A 19,145-nucleotide genomic window follows, 5' to 3' on the forward strand; every position below is an offset into this window, starting at 1 on the left:
GGCGGCAAAGAGGAGTCCACTCGGAGCTTGGGCGTTGGTGGCGGCCGACGGTTTGCGGCAGGAGGCCTTTTGTGAAGTCAACCGGTTCTCAAGCCTCTCAGGGTGGGGTCCCCCGATCGCCTGCATCATCATGGGGCGGGGGGAGCTCATTTCACATGTGGACTTCGCAGCTCACCCTGGACCCACCGAATCGGAAATTCAGCGGTGAGCCTTAGGTGATTAATATGCGCTCTTACGTTTAAGAATATTTACCGAAAACCAGACTGTAATGGGGTAGGTCGACAGCTCCCTGATATTGATGGTACGAGCAGTGTGCTTGCGGTGTTCTCGATGCTTCTGCCAGCGTCTTAAGGACTCATTTAACCTCGGTATCTTAGTGAAACCGTCTAGAATGAAATGATGCTCTTCGACCTACCCTTCTTCTAATGGAAGTAATATAAAAATTAAGTAGAGAGGTCAGTGAGCTATAGAAGCGTATTGAAGGTAGCATTAATATTTTTGAATTGCTCATCTAGACTTACAACGGAATTGATAGATGTGGTCTTCACAGTATTTAAAAAAAAAAATAATGTTTATTTTTGAGAGAGAGAATGAGTAAGGGCAGAGTAGAGAGAGAGAGGGAGACAGAATCCAAAGCAGGCTCCAGGGTTTGAGGTGTCAGCACACAGCTGGATGCGAGGCTTAAACTCGGTAACTGTAAGATTATGACCTGAGTCAAAATCAGGCTTATAACCGACTGAGACACCTAGGCGCCCTTTCACAGTATTTAGTTACATTTATGGGACACCTGCCATGTGCCCGGCATGGGAATTGGTAGGAAGAATTTGAAGGGCATTGAGACTGAAGACTGGGAGACCAAGTAGGAGGACACGTAACTTTGAGGTGTTATTAGTCTGGTCTTCAGTGGTGACAATGGGAATAAAAAAGGTAGTGAAATTAAGTTGATGGAAACAAAAGAATGAGGAATTTAAAACTTAAGAGGGCAGCTGTTGAAACAACAGCATATCCAAGTGGAAATGTCCTATAGGCAGGTAGAAATCTAGATTGAAGTCCAGTTCTCACCAGAGATGATGACTTAGAGATTTTCAGCATAAACTATGATAAAACCCTTAGAACCATGTGAGCATCCTGAAACAGGAAATATGCTTACATTCCTGTAGGAGGGACTTAAGGTCCTTAAGCTATGATGTCAAATCAGAGAAGGTGATCCAATGAGACGTGAGAGCACTTGGTAGAATAAAAGCATGTTTTTACTCGTATTCATGAAGGAAGATATCAGACATCCCTTCATTGCTGACTCCTGCCCCCTTCAGAGCCCATAGTCACAGGCCTCCGGGCTGTTCTGCAAGTAGAGATCTAAGAAACCTCGAAGGGCCTTGGCCTCAATGAGGAGGGCGGATACTGCAGGATCTTCCCTCATGGCTGCCATCCAGAGCTTAAGTTTTGGAGTGTGGTCTATACACCTGTGGGAAGGAAAAAGAACGAAGGCGTGAGCTAGATTAACTAGGAAGGCATTGCAGAGTCTCCTGTATCATTATCACTCAGCAGTTTCATTTTATTCTCCTCTAATCTTTTAAAATATTTCTTTACAACGCACATAATCAGGACATTAGATTTGGAAGATATTTTAGAGGTCTTTGTTTTATGGGAGCGGAATCTTAGAGTGAAGTGACTTGCTCAGTTAGGCACGAGAACTTGTCCAGGCAGACTAATCACTTTTTAAAATGAGAACATGAAAGACAACCATGGATGTTATATATTTATTATTCTCCAGCCAGACTGTAACTAAAGGTAACCCTGAACAGCTCTGCACTCTAAGGATTGGGAGTGCCTGCCAAACTTCAAAACGTAGAGTCTGGAAAAGAGTGTGGGAATCCTGCTGGTAAATGAGAGGTAGCATTGGCCATACAATCCTGGATGACAGAGCTTATAAAAATGCACTTCCTTATAGAGTTTTAACCAGAAGGGAAGGAGTAAATTAATTTTAAAACATTTTGTTACATGTTGCAGTACTCTCGGCCCACCCCTCCACCACACGCTCTAGGAATGGAGAAGTGTGGTGAGTATATGCCCTGGGTAGTCCAAGACTCTCCTCCTCTGCTTCTGCCCATTCATACCAGTTGTAGAAAATTGTTTCACTTCTATTCAGAAAAAAAGGTCAACATAAAATATGCCACTCATCATTATCCTAAATTATGCACAAAATATTCAAACATCTTACTCATTTAACTGCAGAACTTCCAGCCGTTCAAACCAGGGCCAGATGAGGTAATCGATCATAGAAAGAGAATTGCCACCAAAGAAGGCTGTCTTCTTATTGGTTAGAACCTGAAGGTGAAACAGCATAAGAGTACTTCTTATTTGTGCATTTAGTAAGACTCACCATCAGAAATGATGAAGACCAGGTAAGTAGGGCAAGTGAGAGAAGTAGCTTTTATGGTGACATATTCAAGTTGGCTTTTTGTTTAAATTTTAGAATCTCCTGGTTTGGGATGAAGTAAACAATCAACAAAATAAACTGGAAAGTTGAGAAAAATAAGCCACAGAGTACAAGATCTTTGTAGTACATACACCCAACAGAGGACTGGCATTCGGAATATAGAGAGAAATCCAACACCAAGAAATCCAATAAGAACGCAAACAACTCATTAGAAATTTGGGCCAGACTTGAACTTCATAAAAGAGGGTGTCCAAATGGCCAAAAACCATTTGAAAAGGTATTCAGCAACATTAGTCATCAGGGAAATGCAAATTGGAGCCAGACAGTAATACCACTACACATCATCAGAATGGCTAAAATGAAGATGACAAAGTTAGCACGGGTGTGGAACCACTGCTGATAGGAGTATAAACTGGCACAACCATGTTTTACCAGTATGCACTAAAGCTGAGTGAATGTCCACACACTCTAATCCAGTAATTCTCCTCTTTGGAAACGTGGACATTTGTTCACCAAAAGATAGGTATAAGAATGTTAATTGCAGCACTATTTGTAATAGCCCCAAGGTGGAAATGTTTACTGTCCATCCGGAGTAAAATGCATAAACAGACTGCTACAGTCATTATGTTGAAACACTATACAAAGAACAGGAATGAACTATACACAACATAGATGCATCTCACAAATCTAATGTTGTACGAAAGAAGCCAGACCCTGAAGAGTGCACATTATAGGATTCCATACATAAAGAACAAAAACAGCCAAAAGTAATATTGCCTCTCGTTATGGGTGCTGATTCCATGACTATGTTCACTTTGTAAAAAGTCATCGAGCTGTACTCCTGCTTTGGGTACTTCTCTGCATGTAATATTTCAGTTAAAAATTTACCTAAAATACACTGGGAATAACTGAATTAGCTATTAAACAGATGTCAAATAAAATTATTTCAGTTGTATGTTCCTGAAAATTCAAGAACATGTCGTGGTATTAATGGTTTTACCCAAGTAAAGGAACTAAGAATCTGCCTAATTAACACCAAACCAACTTACCTTTTATAAAACTATAGTTTTCCTCAGGGCCCATATAACAGTCTGCATTGTAGATTGATGGCATATATAAACCATCTACTACCAAAGTGTCTCAAGAGTATAGACCCCGTCTTACTTTCTACCTCTCATATGGTCCACCAGAGTGCCTTGTAGTTATTAGGCACTCAGAATTGTACAATGAATCAATATTAACTGGGTCTGACCTTAAACTGTAGTGTCTGATTATTAAATTATGCATAAATAACATTTAGTGTGACAGTTTAAGTCAGAAGGAAATAACCCTCTCTGCAGCATAAAACATGGAAATGGCACTACTCCTTTTAAAGCATGAGTTCTTAATCTGGAGTCTGAGTTTAGATGAGAAAAATGTACATACCTTCCCCCCACTCCACTAACCCCATAGTTAGCAGGTATTTCCATTATGAAACAAACCACAGTAGGGTTAACCTTACATATTTTAATTTAAGCATTTAAAAACATTCTGAGAAGGGGTTCATAGTTTCTACCAGGTTGCCAGACACGAAAGAAGTCTTAATCTTCAAAGAAACAATATCACACATGCATTCTCTGACCATAATGTAATTAAATTAGAAAAAAATATAGTTTAGGAAACCTATAAGTACATGATCAATAATTGGTAGGCAATGAGAAAATCATAGGAACAGCAAAAAGAAAAAAAATTTAGAACTGAACGATGAAAGTCCTTCATAGTAAAACTAAGTGGATGCTGCTAAGAAGTAGTGTATTAGTCATTAATGCATTAAATAATCAAGAAAGACTAAAAGTAATTACATTAAGCTACTGAACTCCTAGTTAGTAAAAGCAGAAATAGCCGAACCCTATCAAATGGTTTCTGAGGTTAGAAATACAGGGAAGTTAACCCAACTCATTTTATCAGGTTAGAATATTCTTGATATAAAAAAGGTACTAAGAAAACAAATAATAGCCCAATCTCATTAATACTCATTAATAATATGCAACTCCCTTAAGTATTAACTAGTTCTAGAATATATAGAAAAATCCACTGAAAACAAGTAGGTTTTATCTCAGTAATACTGGGATGGTTTAACACCAGAAACATCTGTCAATAACACCATTTTATCAGATTAAAGGTTAAAAATTCTATGAACATATCAACAGATGTAATAGATACAGACAAAACATTCAGTAAAACCTAATACTCATGCATGACTTTTTTTTAAAATTAGCAGACTAGTAATATTTTTCTTAATGAAAAAAAGTTGCGAAAAAGTCTACAGCAAACTTCATACTGACAAAATACAGGATGCATTCCCATACAAGACAGGAATTATGACTTTCCTCAATAAAAACCCAAGGCTGAGCAAGTAAATGGAATGTCTCAAGGCCAAGAGAAACTTGATGTAAAGGCCCAAATGGCAGCTCTGCCCCAAGGGAGGTAAAAACTCAGCCAGGCTTCTCCAAGCGTCTTTATAATTCATGGGAAACTCTGTGGTGGGAAAGGTTTATTATGTACTGTTAAGTGGAAAAACACAGACTGGTATCTATGCCTTGATTGCAGTTATGTTAACCTTTTTCTTCTTTCTTTCTTTTTTAATATATGGATGAGGACTAGAAACAAGTATGAAAAAATGAAAACAGGTGACAAATTGTGGAAATGCCAGTGCATTTTCCCCCTTGTTATTTTAACATCAGTTCAGTGCAACAAATTGTTTTAAAAGTAAGCCATGACAAAATATTTTGAGATGTTTTGATTTCTATCTTAAATGCACCAGCTTATAGCAGTCTGTTGTAACCTAAAATTCCTTACCTGATGTTATTACTAATTGTCACAAAGTGATTTGGGAAATGGAGTAGAAAGAAAGAAAGAAGAAGGGCAGATACAGTGTATCATTTATTCTGATAAAAGCTAGGAGAAGAGATTACCTCCTCTAACTTGGTGAATTCTTTACGCAGTTCTTCTTTTATGCCAGAGCCATCTTCGTTATTTTGTCTTCTAACAAAGCGTGTTACCAAAGGGGGAACCTAGACAGAGAGTAATTTCTTAGTTATCAGTGTGAGGCTAACTGTACAGGCCCCTCATAGAGCCCTCAAAGTCCCAGTGCAGGGTGTTTGAGAAACTTGAAAGGTGCACCGATTCCTGTGTTCACAGAGGTCAGGTAGTGATCTTAGAAACAGCTTTGCAGTGTAAGGTTGGTCAGGATTAAAAAAAAATTAATGTTTTTTTAAATTTATTTCTGAGAGAGAAAGGGACAGCGTGAGCAGGGGAGGGTCAGAGAGAGAGGGAGACACAGAATCTGAAGCAGGCTCCAGAACCGTGAGATCATGACCTGAGCTGAAGTCAGATGCTCAACCAACTGAGCCAGCCAGGCACCCCTGGTCAGGATTTTTTAAGTTGCAAATAGTAGAACCCACTTTGGCGAGTTTGAGCCAAAAATATCTTAAAAAAAAAAATAGTGGTTCATTGAATTATTGAGAGACTGGGGGAAAAAGAGGCTGGCAACAAAGCTCGAACATTCCAAAATCATGCTCAGAACTGACCTGATGGGAAGTGCCCACTGCTGCCAGTGAGCTGAGCACTAGGTGCTACAGTTTGTGCCGCTGTCAGAAATCTGACTTGGAGATAATTAAAGCCCGGAATTTAATCTTGCAACTGCCACTGCTCCCGAAAGCCTGGGGGCTCTGCTGCCAGCCACTCTCACAGCAGAACCAGTGCCCCATCCCAAGCCTGTCCCCCTACGTTGCTCCTTTCTTTCTTCTTTTTTTACTTAAAAAATTTTTTTTAATGTTTATTTATTTTGAGAGAGACAGAGACAAAGAATCTAAAGCAGGCTCCAGGCCCTGAGCTGTCAGAACAGAGCCCGATGCAGGGTTCGAACTCACATGAGATCATGACCTGAACCAAAGTCAAGCTTAACTGACTGAGCCACCCAGCAACCCCCCCAATACTTTTTTTTTTTTTTCCCATATGGAACACTTCATGAATTTGCAGGTCATCTTCATGCAGGGGATGTATGGTTCCAATCTTCATATACATGCAGTTGAAGCAAGCACCCCGTGGCTCATTTCTGCATCCAGCTCTACCGTGTATGTTTCTGACAGGAGCTTAGGTCCCAGGCACTGGCCGCAGCTGCAAAGGGAGCTGTGTAAGAGAACTTTCCACCTTGGGGAGGACATGAGAAGGGTGTTCGAAGGGGCTGACTACCTGAAGACTCACAGGTGTAGTGCCAGATGTTTTTGGGCTCCTGCTGGAGGCATTTGTGTGTCTTCTCATTCCAAGAGCTAGGAGTCCACTCTTCTCAGTTTACCAACAGGTGCTTGTAAAAATACAGGAGAATGTCCTGATAGCCCGTCCATGTCAGTACAGCTTGCCTTCATTGGAATTGAAAGTTTGCTGGCAGCACTTCTGTCCACAGTTCCATCTGGGGCTGCGTGGTTTATTTATCCCTGCTTTTTCTTAAACGTCTGCTCCGTATTGTTTCCTATATATCAAGATATCCCTTTGCAATGTTCTTAATTTCTGCTTCCTTAAAAAATTTATTTTTTACATGCCTTTGGTTTGTTAAGTCTCCAAATATAAATATATATATATATAAAACACACACACACATATACATATATATGTGTATGTATACACACACACACACATCTCCAAAGCTTCAACACCTTTACTGTTAATCTGTGTCTCAGTTTCAAGTTCTCAGGAAAGAAGATGATTGGGCTGCGAGTGCAGTTGGGGGCATTTCTGGTTTGCTGAGCTGTGGCCAGGAGGAAGGGGGCATATGGTACCTAAGCCCACCTTTTCCTTGAATGTGAGCTGGGAAATAACGGTGGGCATCTCCAGCTATTAGCTTATTTTCTTTTGAGGTAATACAATGAATCTCTCTTTTTTTTAAGGTAATCTCTACACCCAAAATGGGGTTTGAACTCACAACCCTGAGGTCAAGTGTCTCATGCTCTACCACTGAGCCAGCCAGATGCCTCTACAGTGAATCTCTTTTTACTTTTTTCCTCCAACATCTTTCTGTAATTGCCATATTCCCGGTCTTTTGCCTTGGACAGCAGGTATCTGTGCTATTTTCCTCTCATTCTTCTAAGCCAGACAACTCCGTCTTCCTTCCCCATTGGTTTCCCTTTGCAATGTCTCTTTACACAATAAGTTCCACCTTCTAGGTATTTCTTTAGCCACTTAAAAGAAGACAAGATATGCTGACATATATCCTGACAAATAACAGGGCTATAGAGATAATGTGACATGGCTATTCTTGTTGTCTGGTGTTGGGCATATCTTTGTTAACATCAATTGTTTGAACTATCTATAACCTTGATGCTGATTAAAATAGTTCTACAGGAATACCATTTACTCAGTCCACTGAGAGCTACTGCCAACACATAGTAGATGCCTGCTGCTAGACACTGTGGCTAGAACCCCAAGAGCTAACACAGTATTTACCATGTGTCAGACTCTGCTCTAGGTGTTTTATATACTGATTTTTATCTACAGGAAGGGAGCAATTATTATACTCCTTCTACCAGCGATAAGCCCAGGCACAGATGTAAATGTGTAACTTGCTCAGAGTCACACAACTAGGAAGTGGCAAAGTTGGTCACAGACCTAGGCAATGAGCCAACAGTGATGGGAACACGGCCTCACCTTCAAAGAGATCACAGCCCTGGTGCAATAGGCAGAGAAGAAGATGGGCAGTCACTGGCAGGGAGAAGTTAGCACATGAGGGAACATGGGGTTGGGCACTAAGCCAGCGCAGACAAGCTTCTGGAAGGCAGCAGAACCTAAGCAAATGCATAAATGAGGAATTGAAGATAACCATGCCAAGTGGGAAGGGGGAAGAAGACTCTTCCAGCGGGAGTTAAGGAGGTGGCGAGTCTGGGAAAAATATTCAGTATGGCTGGAACACGGTGTCCAAAGAGTGAGGAGGGCTAACATTGGAGAGGTAAACAAGAACTGGATGGCAAAAGGAATTGCGGACCTGTCAGACCAGAGAGGGGCACTGCTCTGTTTTCCTTTCCCACATCACTGAGTCATAAGTGACAACACTGATTTAACTTAAACAACAAAGTTTGTTCAAATAAGAGCTGAGATTTCTTATACACACACCTTAGAAAATAACTCGAAGACCATCTTTTGGCAAGCTTTCTCATAGGGGTCATCTGGCAACAGCTTCTTCCCTGGATATGCTTCATCAAGGTACTCACAGGTGATGGCGGATTCATAGATCAGTTGACCCTGACTGTTTTCCAGAACTGGCACCAGACCCAAGGGGTTCTTCTTAAAGAACCACTCAGGCTTATTTTTCAGGTTGATGTTGATGATTTCATGCCTGAAAGACACATAGAAGACAATGGAGACAGTGGAACTTTTTTTTTTTTTTTTTTTGTACTTCTGAGTAAATCCTTACGAGCCCTACCATCCACTCAGCTGATTGGACCCCAAGTTTAGGAATCAAATCAGTCTTGATTCCTTCTCCCTTGCTCTCTCTGCCTCAAGTCAAATGGATCATCAAGACCTGTCAGCTAAGCCTCAAAATCATATCCACTTTTTTTCAGCTATCCCATGGCCATCTGGTCCAAAACATCATCTGTCCAGGGCACCTGGGTGCCTCAGTTGGTTAAGTATCTGACTTCGGCTCAGGTCATGATCTCACGGTTTGTGGGTTCGAGCCCCACGTCAGGCTCTGTGCTGACAGCTAGCTCAGAGCCTGGAGCCTGTTTCGGATTCTGTCTCTCTGTCTCAGAAATAAATAAAACATTTAAAGAAATCAGGGGCGCCTGGGTGGCTTAGTCGGTTAAGCGTCCGACTTTCGCTTAGGTCATGATCTCGCGGTTCGTGGGTTCGAGCCCCGCGTCGGGCTCTGTGCTGACTGACAGCTCAGAGCCTGGAGCCTGTTTCAGTCTGTGACTCCCTCTCTCTCTGACCCTCCCCTGCTCACGCTGTATCTCTCTCTCTCCTAGAAATAAATAAAACATTAAAAAAATTTAATAAACCATTCTTTAAAAAAAATAAATAAATAAATAAAGAAATCAAAACATCATCTGCCAGCTGGATCACTACAGGAGTCTCCCACTGGCCTCTCTGCTTCCACTGTGCCCTCCCTGCGGTCCATTTTCCACACGCACAAGTAAACTGGATCAGGCCCCCCTCCTGCTTGCCACTCCTTGATTGCTCTTCATTGCGATGAGCATAAACTCTAAACCCCCCTGGCATGAGATCTGACCCATTCTTACCTGTCACACCTGTTTCCTACGACTTTCCCTCTGGTCATTACAACCTGGCCATCCTCTCTGAACCTGTCAAGATCCTCTATTACATGATCATCCTGTTTTACTGATGACATGTATCTGAAATTACTTTGCCCCCTTACGTATATGTTTATTATGTCACCTCCCTAGAATGTAAGCTCTATGAAAGCAGGGATTTTGTGTATCTAGTTCATATTAACAAACAAACATGTAAGTGAGCAAAATTTTAAACATTTAAATACTATGAAAATTAGTTACAAAACGGGGCGCCTGGGTGGCTCAGTCGGTTAGCTGGCTCAGAGCCTGAAGCCTGTTTCAGATTCTGTGTCTCCCTCTCTCTCTGACCCTACCTTGTTCATGCTGTCTGTCTCTCTCTCTCAGAAATAAATAAAATACTAAAAAAAAATTTTTTTTGAATGCTATGAAAATTAAAATGGTTTCAGATAGGGTACTCAGTAAATATTTATTGAAAGAATGAATAGAAAATGCTTCAAGATTGTCAATAAGATAATCCACTTTGGGGTATGAGGTATTATCATTGCAAATCATAGGAGGTAAATAAATGAATTGTATCCACTACCTACCATTTGAGAATCAACATGATAAAATTCAATTCCTTTTGCTAAATTGAGTAGAAAATTTCTCATTAAAAAAAAATTAAGGAATCCAAAAAATCCACCCACAAAACAAAGTTTCAGATTAAATGTCTATGCATTGTTATTTTTTTTAATGTTACGTGAGTAAACCACAGGAAGCAAACCCAAAAGGAAGAAAACAGATGAAATCCAAGCTATAGTCAGACTGTAATTAGATGTAACTTGTTTCTTGACTGAGAGATTGTAGAGGAAATAAGAGAAAGGGACGTTTCATATAATTGTTAAATCTAGGTAATTATTCAACAGAACAGGTTAGTTACTCAAAAATAATATACACCAACACATTTTGTTTCCTACTTCCCCATCCACCTCAGAAGTTAGAATCGTATTTAGTTTCAGGATTTAAATATGTAATCCCCCATGGAAACAGAAATGGCTACACTGAACCTAGCATTTGTGTATCAACAGGTTTGTGTTCTAACAGATTACTGGACACAGATACAAGCCATCAAAAGAAACATAAAGCCAGCTCCCTGCCAAGGAATTATCAACACGTCTGAAATTTTATACCATGAAAACAAAAGGCAGAACCTGGGGTTTTTTGTGATAAAGAAGGTTCTTAGAACACACTTGCATTTGTCAACCTGACATTATGAGCCAACAAGTCAACACACCTGCCACAGCAAGTTGGAAGATGTACTTTTCAGAGAAAACCATGCTTTGTCAGGCTATACCATGAGACAGTGTAGCACTTGTCCAATAAAAGTCTTCTGGGTGTGAAACTGATCCATGAAGGTAGAAGACCTCTGTTGTCTGCTGTTACCATTCTTTATCCCCATATACACACTATTTTGATAAAATCATTTCAATTTTCCTTTGGAAAACTCTCCCAGTAAATAAAGTAGGGTGTTATGCACCTGCCTTGCTCCTATACTTTTCTTTTTTAATTTTTTAACGTTTATTCAGTTTTGAGAGACAGAGACAGAGCGTGAGTGGGGAGGGGCAGAGAGAGAGAGAGGGAAACACAGGATCCAAAACAGGCTCCAGGCTTTGAGCTGGATGCACAGAGCCCAATGTGGGGCTTGAACTCACTGACTGTAAATCATGACCAGAGCTGAAGTCAGACACTCAACTAACTGAGCCACCCAGGTGTCCCTATACTCTTCAATTGCACAAGGACAAGATACATCTTTTTTTAATCCAATTTGAATAAGATTAGGATAAAATACAATGTTTTGGATAAATGTTATTGAATGTTGAGCATTTTGCTAAGTGTACAGAATCAGTTTCGTCCAAATACAATGTAAATTTTAGTGAAGTCATGGCTAATTCAAAAATATTTTGGGGCTTCTGAATGGCTCAGTTGGTTAGGCATCCCACTTCAGCTCAGGTCATGATCTCACCGTTTGTGAGTTTGAGCCCCTCTGTGCTGACAGCTCAGAGCCTGGAGCCTGCTTCAGATTCTGTGTCTCCCTCTCTCTCTACCCCTCCCCTGCTCACACTCTGTCTCCTTCTCAAAAATAAACATTAAATTTTTTTTAATATTTTTTTCTTCAGGAAAAGAATGCATCTTAAGTTCTTTTAGGGAAAATTATTGTCTGCCTAATTCTCCTCCTAGAAGACTACAATTAGTTTATAAATCTTAAGCACATGGATAGAAAATTTCTAAAGAATGGGGACTATGTTTTGAACTTCTATACCACAGGTATTTAATGTCTGCTCAATAAATTCCAAAGATCACTGGAAGGGAGGGGATTCCAATGGCTATTTGGTTTCAGGAGCCAAGTGACTATTGCATACTTCCTATGGATAACCCATTGGTCAAAAAAACCATGCTAATTTCAAAGAGGCTTTACAAAAGCCTGAAATTTTAGGCATAGACACTTTGACTTAACCAACAACCCAATCTATAGGAGTATGTACAGTATAGTTAACTCAGCACTCTGCTGGATGGTCAAGGCCGTGTACAGGGATAAATTACCGACTATTAAGGAAGGGATTATATACTCAAGATACCAGCAAACTATTAGATAAGACATGAATGTAGAAGTGGGGTGAAAGCGAAAGGGCAGTGGACCAGGAATCAGGGCTCTACCAGGGCTAAAAGAGCTGCTACTGGTCCTTACCTGTCAAGTGATCTCCCTTACCACCAACTTTACCAGAGCCTCAGCTTTTCTAATCCATAAAATAGGTTGATCTAAATGGGGTGTCCTAGACTGGTGTAATCTGTGGCATTCCCCCTACCTCTCACTCTGGGAAGTGGGTTCCTAATTTGCTCTGTCCCCTAAAAGTCTGATAACAGTTTATTTTGCAGGAAAGAAAGCCCTGGGGGCCCAACCCGAGATTCCCACCCCGCCGCCCCGCAGCATTGGTCCCCGGAGCGGCTGGGGGAACTACCCCTGCCTGGGTCCTCACCCGATTCCCTTGGCCTTCAGGACCAGGAGCGTCCTCTGGGCGAACGGGCAGAACCTCATGCTGTAGACGCGGATCAGGCCCTCGGGGACTGGCCCCGGGGGCGCGCTTCCTGCGGGGGAGACGCGGCGGCGGTTAGGGCGGTCACGGCCCTGAGAGCGGCCGGGATTCCCAACCTCCCGCCACCCCCGGGCCAGGCCGCGGAGAGGTCCCGCGCGCGGTGGCCCCGGCCCGATCGCCGCGTGCGCGGGCCCCCCCTGGGTGGCTCCGGAACAGCCACCCCGGGACACGCGGCTGGGGGAGGCCGAGATTCCCCCCGCCTCTCGCAGCCGGCCAGCCTCACCTTTCGCTAGGCTCCTGGCTGACCCTCCGGACATCGCGGCGCCGGGCAGGCCGAGCTCGCGCCCCGGGTGTGCAGGCGGTTCAGGAAGTAGGTCGCCCCTCCCTCCGTCCGTCCGTCCTTCTCTCCTCTCAGAAGTGCCTGCGGTGGGCGGCCGCCAGCGGGGCGGGGGCTGTGCTCTCGGCCCCGCGTGGCCCCAGGGCGCTTAAAGAAAGCTGGCGCGCAGCGAGCCCCGTGGGCGGCCCGGGCCGCGGCCACCAGGCTCCCCTCCCCGGCCTCTTCCCCTTCCCCGGCCGAGTGCCTGCAGGGGAATCGCAGCCCGGGACCCACCCAACGCGCCCACCTGCCCGGCCTTCCCCGGTTTGCAGAGCTAGCTAAAAACACCGCCGCTGCTGGTCGTGCCGAAGTGTACTGCGCTGGCCAAGAGAGGCGCCCACGTCCAGAGCCACAGAAGAAGCTCGACACCCTCACGGCCATCCCCCCACTGGGAAGGATAGTGCTCCAGTCCGGCCTCCACGAGTGTCCATGCCTGACCCTGACCCTGACCGTGACCTCCCAAACCCTGCACCTGGGCAAAGAGGCACACCGGCTGCTGGCATGTGGCATGGGTCTGGGTCCTGTTCCCCTTCGGTCTCAAAGCTCCCCTAATTTCAGGACTTGTGGGCCCGAGCCTAGAGCTTGCTCACAGTTCCATGTAATCTGCAAAGATACCTGTCCTGGGCAGGTGTCAGGTCGCCCAACCATCTGTACAGCCTTTTCCTTATCTTGTCGTACTGAATACACTACTGTTACATAGCTTAATATGACTACTGGGCGGGAGGGCATTGTTCCTACTATCACATGTAGGACACATCCTTTTCATTTTAACCCAAAGAAAACAGCACAAATGTGGATAATACTAACCTCAGAATGCTGGTGCTGCTTTCAAAAATCTATTAAAGTTTTGGATTTTTTTTTTGTTTATTTATTTATTTTGAGAGAGAGACAGATAAGCTGGGAGGGGCAAAGAGAGGGGTGGGGGAGAGAAAATCCCAAGCAGGGCCCAAGCTGTCCCAAGCTGACAGCACAGAGCCCTTCATAGGCTCCATCCCTCAAAAGGTGCGATCACAAAGGTGAGAACATGACCTGAGCCAAAATCAAGAGTCAGATGCTTAACAACTGAGCCCCACAGGTGCCCTAAAGCTTTGGATTTTGAAGCTGAGTAGGGGCACAGGCTCAGAGTCCGTAAGTGGGCTGAGTAGATTTAGACTTGTAGATCTATGACAAATGTCTGGCTAGAGCCACTCCTGAAAGTCCCTTAACTTGAGGTAGAAAAGCAGAGGCTCCAGGTAACATGGTACAGACACGGGAAAGGGGTAGTCAGTGTTTTGTTTCTCTGCCTAGATTTGCGAGCTGGGAATTCCTGTGCCATTAATTTCTCCAGGCCTTAGTGTCTGCTTTTATTCTGATTAGTTCTATTATGGGAGAGGCAGAGAGTGAGGTGATAAGCATACCAATCTTGCAGCCTTCCTGCCTGGGTTTGGTGCCGACTCCACCCCGTATTAGTTTTTGAGGGCTAGGTTACCAAAGTACCACAGACTGAGTGGCTTAAACCACAGCAGTTTAGGGGCCCCACCCTCCTACACTGTTGGTGGGAATGTAAACTGGTACAGCCCCTTTGGAATACAGTGTGGAGGTTCCTCAGGAAACTAACAATAGAACTCCCCTATGACCCAGCAATAGCACTGCTAGGAATTTACCCACAGGATATAGAAATGCTGATGCATAGGAGCACGTGTACCCCAATGTTCATAGCAGCACTCGCAACAATAGCTAAAACATGGAAAGAGCCTAAGTGTCCATCAACGGATGAATGGATCCAGAAGATGTGGTTTATCTATACCATGGAATACTACATGGCAATGAGAAACAATGAAATCTGGCCATGTGTAGCAACATGGATGGACCTTAAGGGTGTTATGCTGAGCGAAATAAGTCAGGCAGAGAAGGACAAAAATCATGTTTGCACGTATAGGAGGATTGGGAGGAACTTAACAGAGGACCAAGGGGGAGAAGAAGGGGGGGAATGGTGGGGGAAAGGGAGAGAGGCAAACCATGAGAGACTCTTGAATGCTGACAAAAACTGAGGACTGATGGATGTGGGGGGGGGGATGGGCATGGAGGAGGGAACTTGTGGGGATGAGCACTGGGTGTTATGTGGAAACTAATTTGACAATAAACTACTTGTAAAGAAAAAAAAATTACAGTGCAACATGGTACAACACGAGTATGCTTTTCAGGCTATTAACCAGGGTGGCCTTACATCGGTAGCAGTCAGAGGGAAAGACTTTGCAGTAAAAGTCACATAGAAGAAAGTACCTGACAAATTATTGGATTCTACCACAGTTACTCACTTATTCAAGATAACTGAAAACATTGGCTGTGTGGTGACAGGAATGACAGCGGACAGCAGACCCCAGGTACAGAGGGCGCACTGCGAGGCAGCTAACTGGAAGTACAAGTATGGCTATGAGATTCCTGTGGATATGCTGTGCAAAAGAATTGCTGATATTTCTCAGGTCTACACACAGAATGCTGAAATGAGGCCTCTTGGTTGTCGTATGATTTTAATCGGTATAAATGAAGAACAAGTGTACAAGTGTGACCCTGCAGGTTACTACTATGGGTTTAGAGCCACTGCAGCAGGAGTTAAACAAACGGAGTCAACCAGCTTCCTTGAAAAAAAAGTGAAGAAGAAATTTGATTGGATGTTTGAACAGACAATGGAAACTGCAATTACATGCCTATCTACTGTTCTATCAATTGATTTCAAACCTTCAGAAATAGAAGTTGGAGTAGTTACAGTTGAAAATCCTAAATTCAGGATTCTTACAGAAGCAGAGATTGATGCTCACCTTGTTGCTCTAGCAGAAGAGACTAAACATTGTATGTAGTTAGTTTACCAGATCCATGACGCCACTTGCCTGTGTGTTTGGTAACAACAGACCAACATTATGGAGGCCCCTGGATTGAAAAAGGAACCTCTCCCACTCCTGCCGCTAAAGTGGTTAGGACTCTGTATAAATAAAAAACAGTGCTTTTGGAAAAAAAAAGAAAAAAAAGAAGAAGTTTAGGGGCCCCTAGGTGGCTCAGTCAGCTAAGCCTCCCAGCTCAGCTCAGGTCATGATCTCACAGTTCGTGATTTCTGTGCTGACAGCACAGAGCCTGGAACTCACTTCCTCTCTGTGTCTTCCTCTCTCTGCCCCTCCCCTGCTCACCCTCTCTCTCTCTCTCTCTCTCTCAAAAATAAATAAATATTTTTTAAAAATTTTTAAAGGAAGTTTATTTTCACAGTTCTGGAGGCCAGAGAAGTCTGAGATCAAAACGTCAGCAGACTTGTTTCCTTCTGAAGACTGTAAGGGAGAATCTGTTTTCCGGATCGTTCTGCTGGCAATTTTTGGCATCCTTGGCTTGTAGGAGCATCTGTTCCATCTCTGCCTTCACCTTCCCATGGCCCCCTACTTGTATGCATATCTGTGTCCAAATTTCCCCTCTTTATAAGGACACTAGTCATATTGGATTAATGACCCACATTACTCTAATATGACCTCATCTTAATTTAACTAATTATAGCCATAATGAACCTATTCCCAAATAAAATCATATTCTGCGGGGGGGGGGGTGAGGTTTCAACATATGGATCTATGAATTAATAATTCAACATGTGAGTTTACTATAAAACTCTATACAAAATTATAATAATCCCTTATTAAATTGTGTGAATGTAGACAAGATCCCCTGTGTTTTAGTTCCCTCATCTGTAAAATGCAGCGGTAAAAACTTCTTGCCTCCCTTATAGAGTTTGAAGAAGTATTAAATTAGTAAATATATAGCAAACACTTAGATCAGTCCTTGGCACAGAATAAATGTTCAATAAATGCTTATTATTACAGGTAATAAATGAAAAAATGAAGGCACATTTTTGACTAACATATGGGTCTTACTTAGCTCTTTTCTTAGAAAACTAACTTTTTAGAAGGTCTTTTAGCACACTTATGATATCACGCAAATTAACCCTGTACATTTAAGTCTCTGATTGGCCAACCTAAAAACTTCATGACTAGTGTAACATTTTGTTGAAATTATTTGAAAGATCCAATTCAACAATGAAGTAAAAGGTTAATTGCTCAAAAGAAGAAATTGAAAATATATATATATATTGTCCCAGGAAACTACAGTACTATAGTACTGCCATGCATTATAGTGGCTCATCTCCAGGCCCTCTGTGGTAGTGTGCATAATGTGACCATCTGGATACCCACTGCGGTTAGCCATAGGCGAAGGGCATAGTATTTCACATTTCTGCAGCTGTGATTGTCAGTATTTAACCTGAGGGGGCTAACTTGAACTGATTCTGCTGGTTAAAGTTCAAGAGTTGGAGGTCCCAGTGATAAGAAGCAGTATTCTGCCTTCTAAGTACCACCGGCCCTTACTGACCATGTACATTCACTTGACACAACATTCTTTTGTGACTTTTCAGGAATGTAATTTGAGTAATATTATACTTTTTAGAATATGATCAATTAAAATTAATAAGGTATTTTTGTAGAGTAAGTTAGGAATATTGAAGTCACAGGAAGTGTTTCACTCTTGTTATTATTTTAATTAATGATATTTAAAATCTCTTGAAAAATGAGGGGCCCCTTATCTTCTTACAAAATTAACATTCCTTGATAGCCTATGGCAGCTTTCTTCAAAGAGATTCTGTGGAAAAATACCGGTGCAATGAGAATGAAAGAATTAGTAGGGCCCAGAATGAGGTCAAGTGAAAAAACAAAAAAGACCATTATAATCCTCACGATAAGAAGCCATACAGGAATAAATGGTCCATAAAGAAAGGAGCGTGAATAGCAAAAAAAAAAAAAAAAACAGAAACAAAACAAAACAAAAAACAAAAAAAATCGAGGTACAATGTATAAATAATTTGTGGTGTATTCACATAATGATCAACTATCCGGCAATGAAAACTAATAAACTACAGCTACAACTATTAACATGAATTCATCTCGAAAACATAAGACTGAATCATAAAAGCAAGTCACAGAATGATACATGTGGCATGACTAATATATTAACTTTAAAAAGATGCAAAATGACACAGCATGTCAGCTGTGGCACATGCATATGTGGTAAAATTGAAAAACCAGGAACAAGAAACAGAATTCAGGAGCATGAACACCTCTGGGGCAAGGAAGAGAAAGAAAAAGAGAAGGTACAAGGCATGGCGCGTGCTTCCAGCGCACTGGTTATATTCTGTTTCTTATGCTGGAAGGTGGCTGCTGGACAATGGAACTGAGGTAGGAAACAATGAGTTGAGAAGCAATGAGATGGCGACTCTCTTCATTTGAAACTCTTTCTACATAATCTGAGTTATTACTCTACGCTATATCTCAAAAAAATTTGGGGGGGGTGGCGCCTGGGTGTCTCAGTCGGTTAAGCGTCGGACTTCGGACCAGGTCATGATCTCACGGTTCGTGGGTTCGGGCCCCGGGTCTGGCTCAGTACTGACAGCTAGCTCAGAGCCAGATTTTGTGTTTCCCTCTCTCCGATCCTCCCCTGCTCACGCTTCTCTCTCTTTCAGAAATAAATTTTAAAAAACTTAAAAAAAAATTTTTTTTAATTTAAGAAACTGATTTTAGGGAAGAGGACGGACCTAAGATGGCGGCGCCCACGCGCGCCAGGCGGAGCGGCTCCTCCCGGGGAACAGAGCGGTGTGGGGGGCGCCTGCGAGGCCAACTCCGCGCTTTCCCGGGACGCCAGCGACCTGTGGGGCCACGGCCGCGGCCGCCCCCAGGTGCGTGCAGGCGCCACAGCCCCGGGAGGCCGCTGACGAAGGACCTCTGCGCGCGCGCGGGAGTTCAAGGCCCTGCGGAAACGCTTCGCTGCCCGGGCCGTTTAGAAAACGCGGAGGCGACGCCGTCGGGGTGGTCGAGCCAGCCCTGCACTTCCGCTTGCTGCGACCGCCCCACGGGGCAAAGGTCTGGAACATCCAAAGCATTTAGAGCCAAAATGACTGCAGACATGCCAGGGCA

The 19,145-nt window shown here is 43.0% G+C and overlaps 2 protein-coding genes across 2 annotated transcripts; one reads left to right on the top strand and one right to left on the bottom strand.

Moving 5' to 3' along the window:
* Window positions 1-1,232: 1,232 nt before the first annotated feature.
* On the bottom strand, window positions 1,233-13,328 carry GSTO1 (glutathione S-transferase omega 1). Its single transcript, XM_039243990.1, has 6 exons — window positions 13,078-13,328; window positions 12,738-12,846; window positions 8,585-8,807; window positions 5,395-5,493; window positions 2,222-2,328; window positions 1,233-1,463 (listed from the first exon to the last, which is right to left on the bottom strand). The coding sequence occupies exons 1-6, from the start codon at window positions 13,109-13,111 to the stop codon at window positions 1,310-1,312; spliced, it is 726 nt and encodes a 241-aa protein (XP_039099921.1). The 5' UTR covers window positions 13,112-13,328; the 3' UTR covers window positions 1,233-1,309.
* A 1,998-nt stretch (window positions 13,329-15,326) lies between these two features.
* On the top strand, window positions 15,327-16,164 carry LOC120239594 (proteasome subunit alpha type-6-like). The gene is given in 1 exon segment (XM_039243958.1): window positions 15,327-16,164. A coding segment is annotated over 1 exon segment (681 nt). The 3' UTR covers window positions 16,008-16,164.
* Window positions 16,165-19,145: the final 2,981 nt, after the last annotated feature.

This window comes from Hyaena hyaena, unplaced genomic scaffold, assembly GCF_003009895.1.
Source record: "Hyaena hyaena isolate Hyena2069 unplaced genomic scaffold, ASM300989v1 scaffold_233, whole genome shotgun sequence".
Classification (NCBI taxonomy): Eukaryota; Metazoa; Chordata; class Mammalia; order Carnivora; family Hyaenidae; genus Hyaena; species Hyaena hyaena.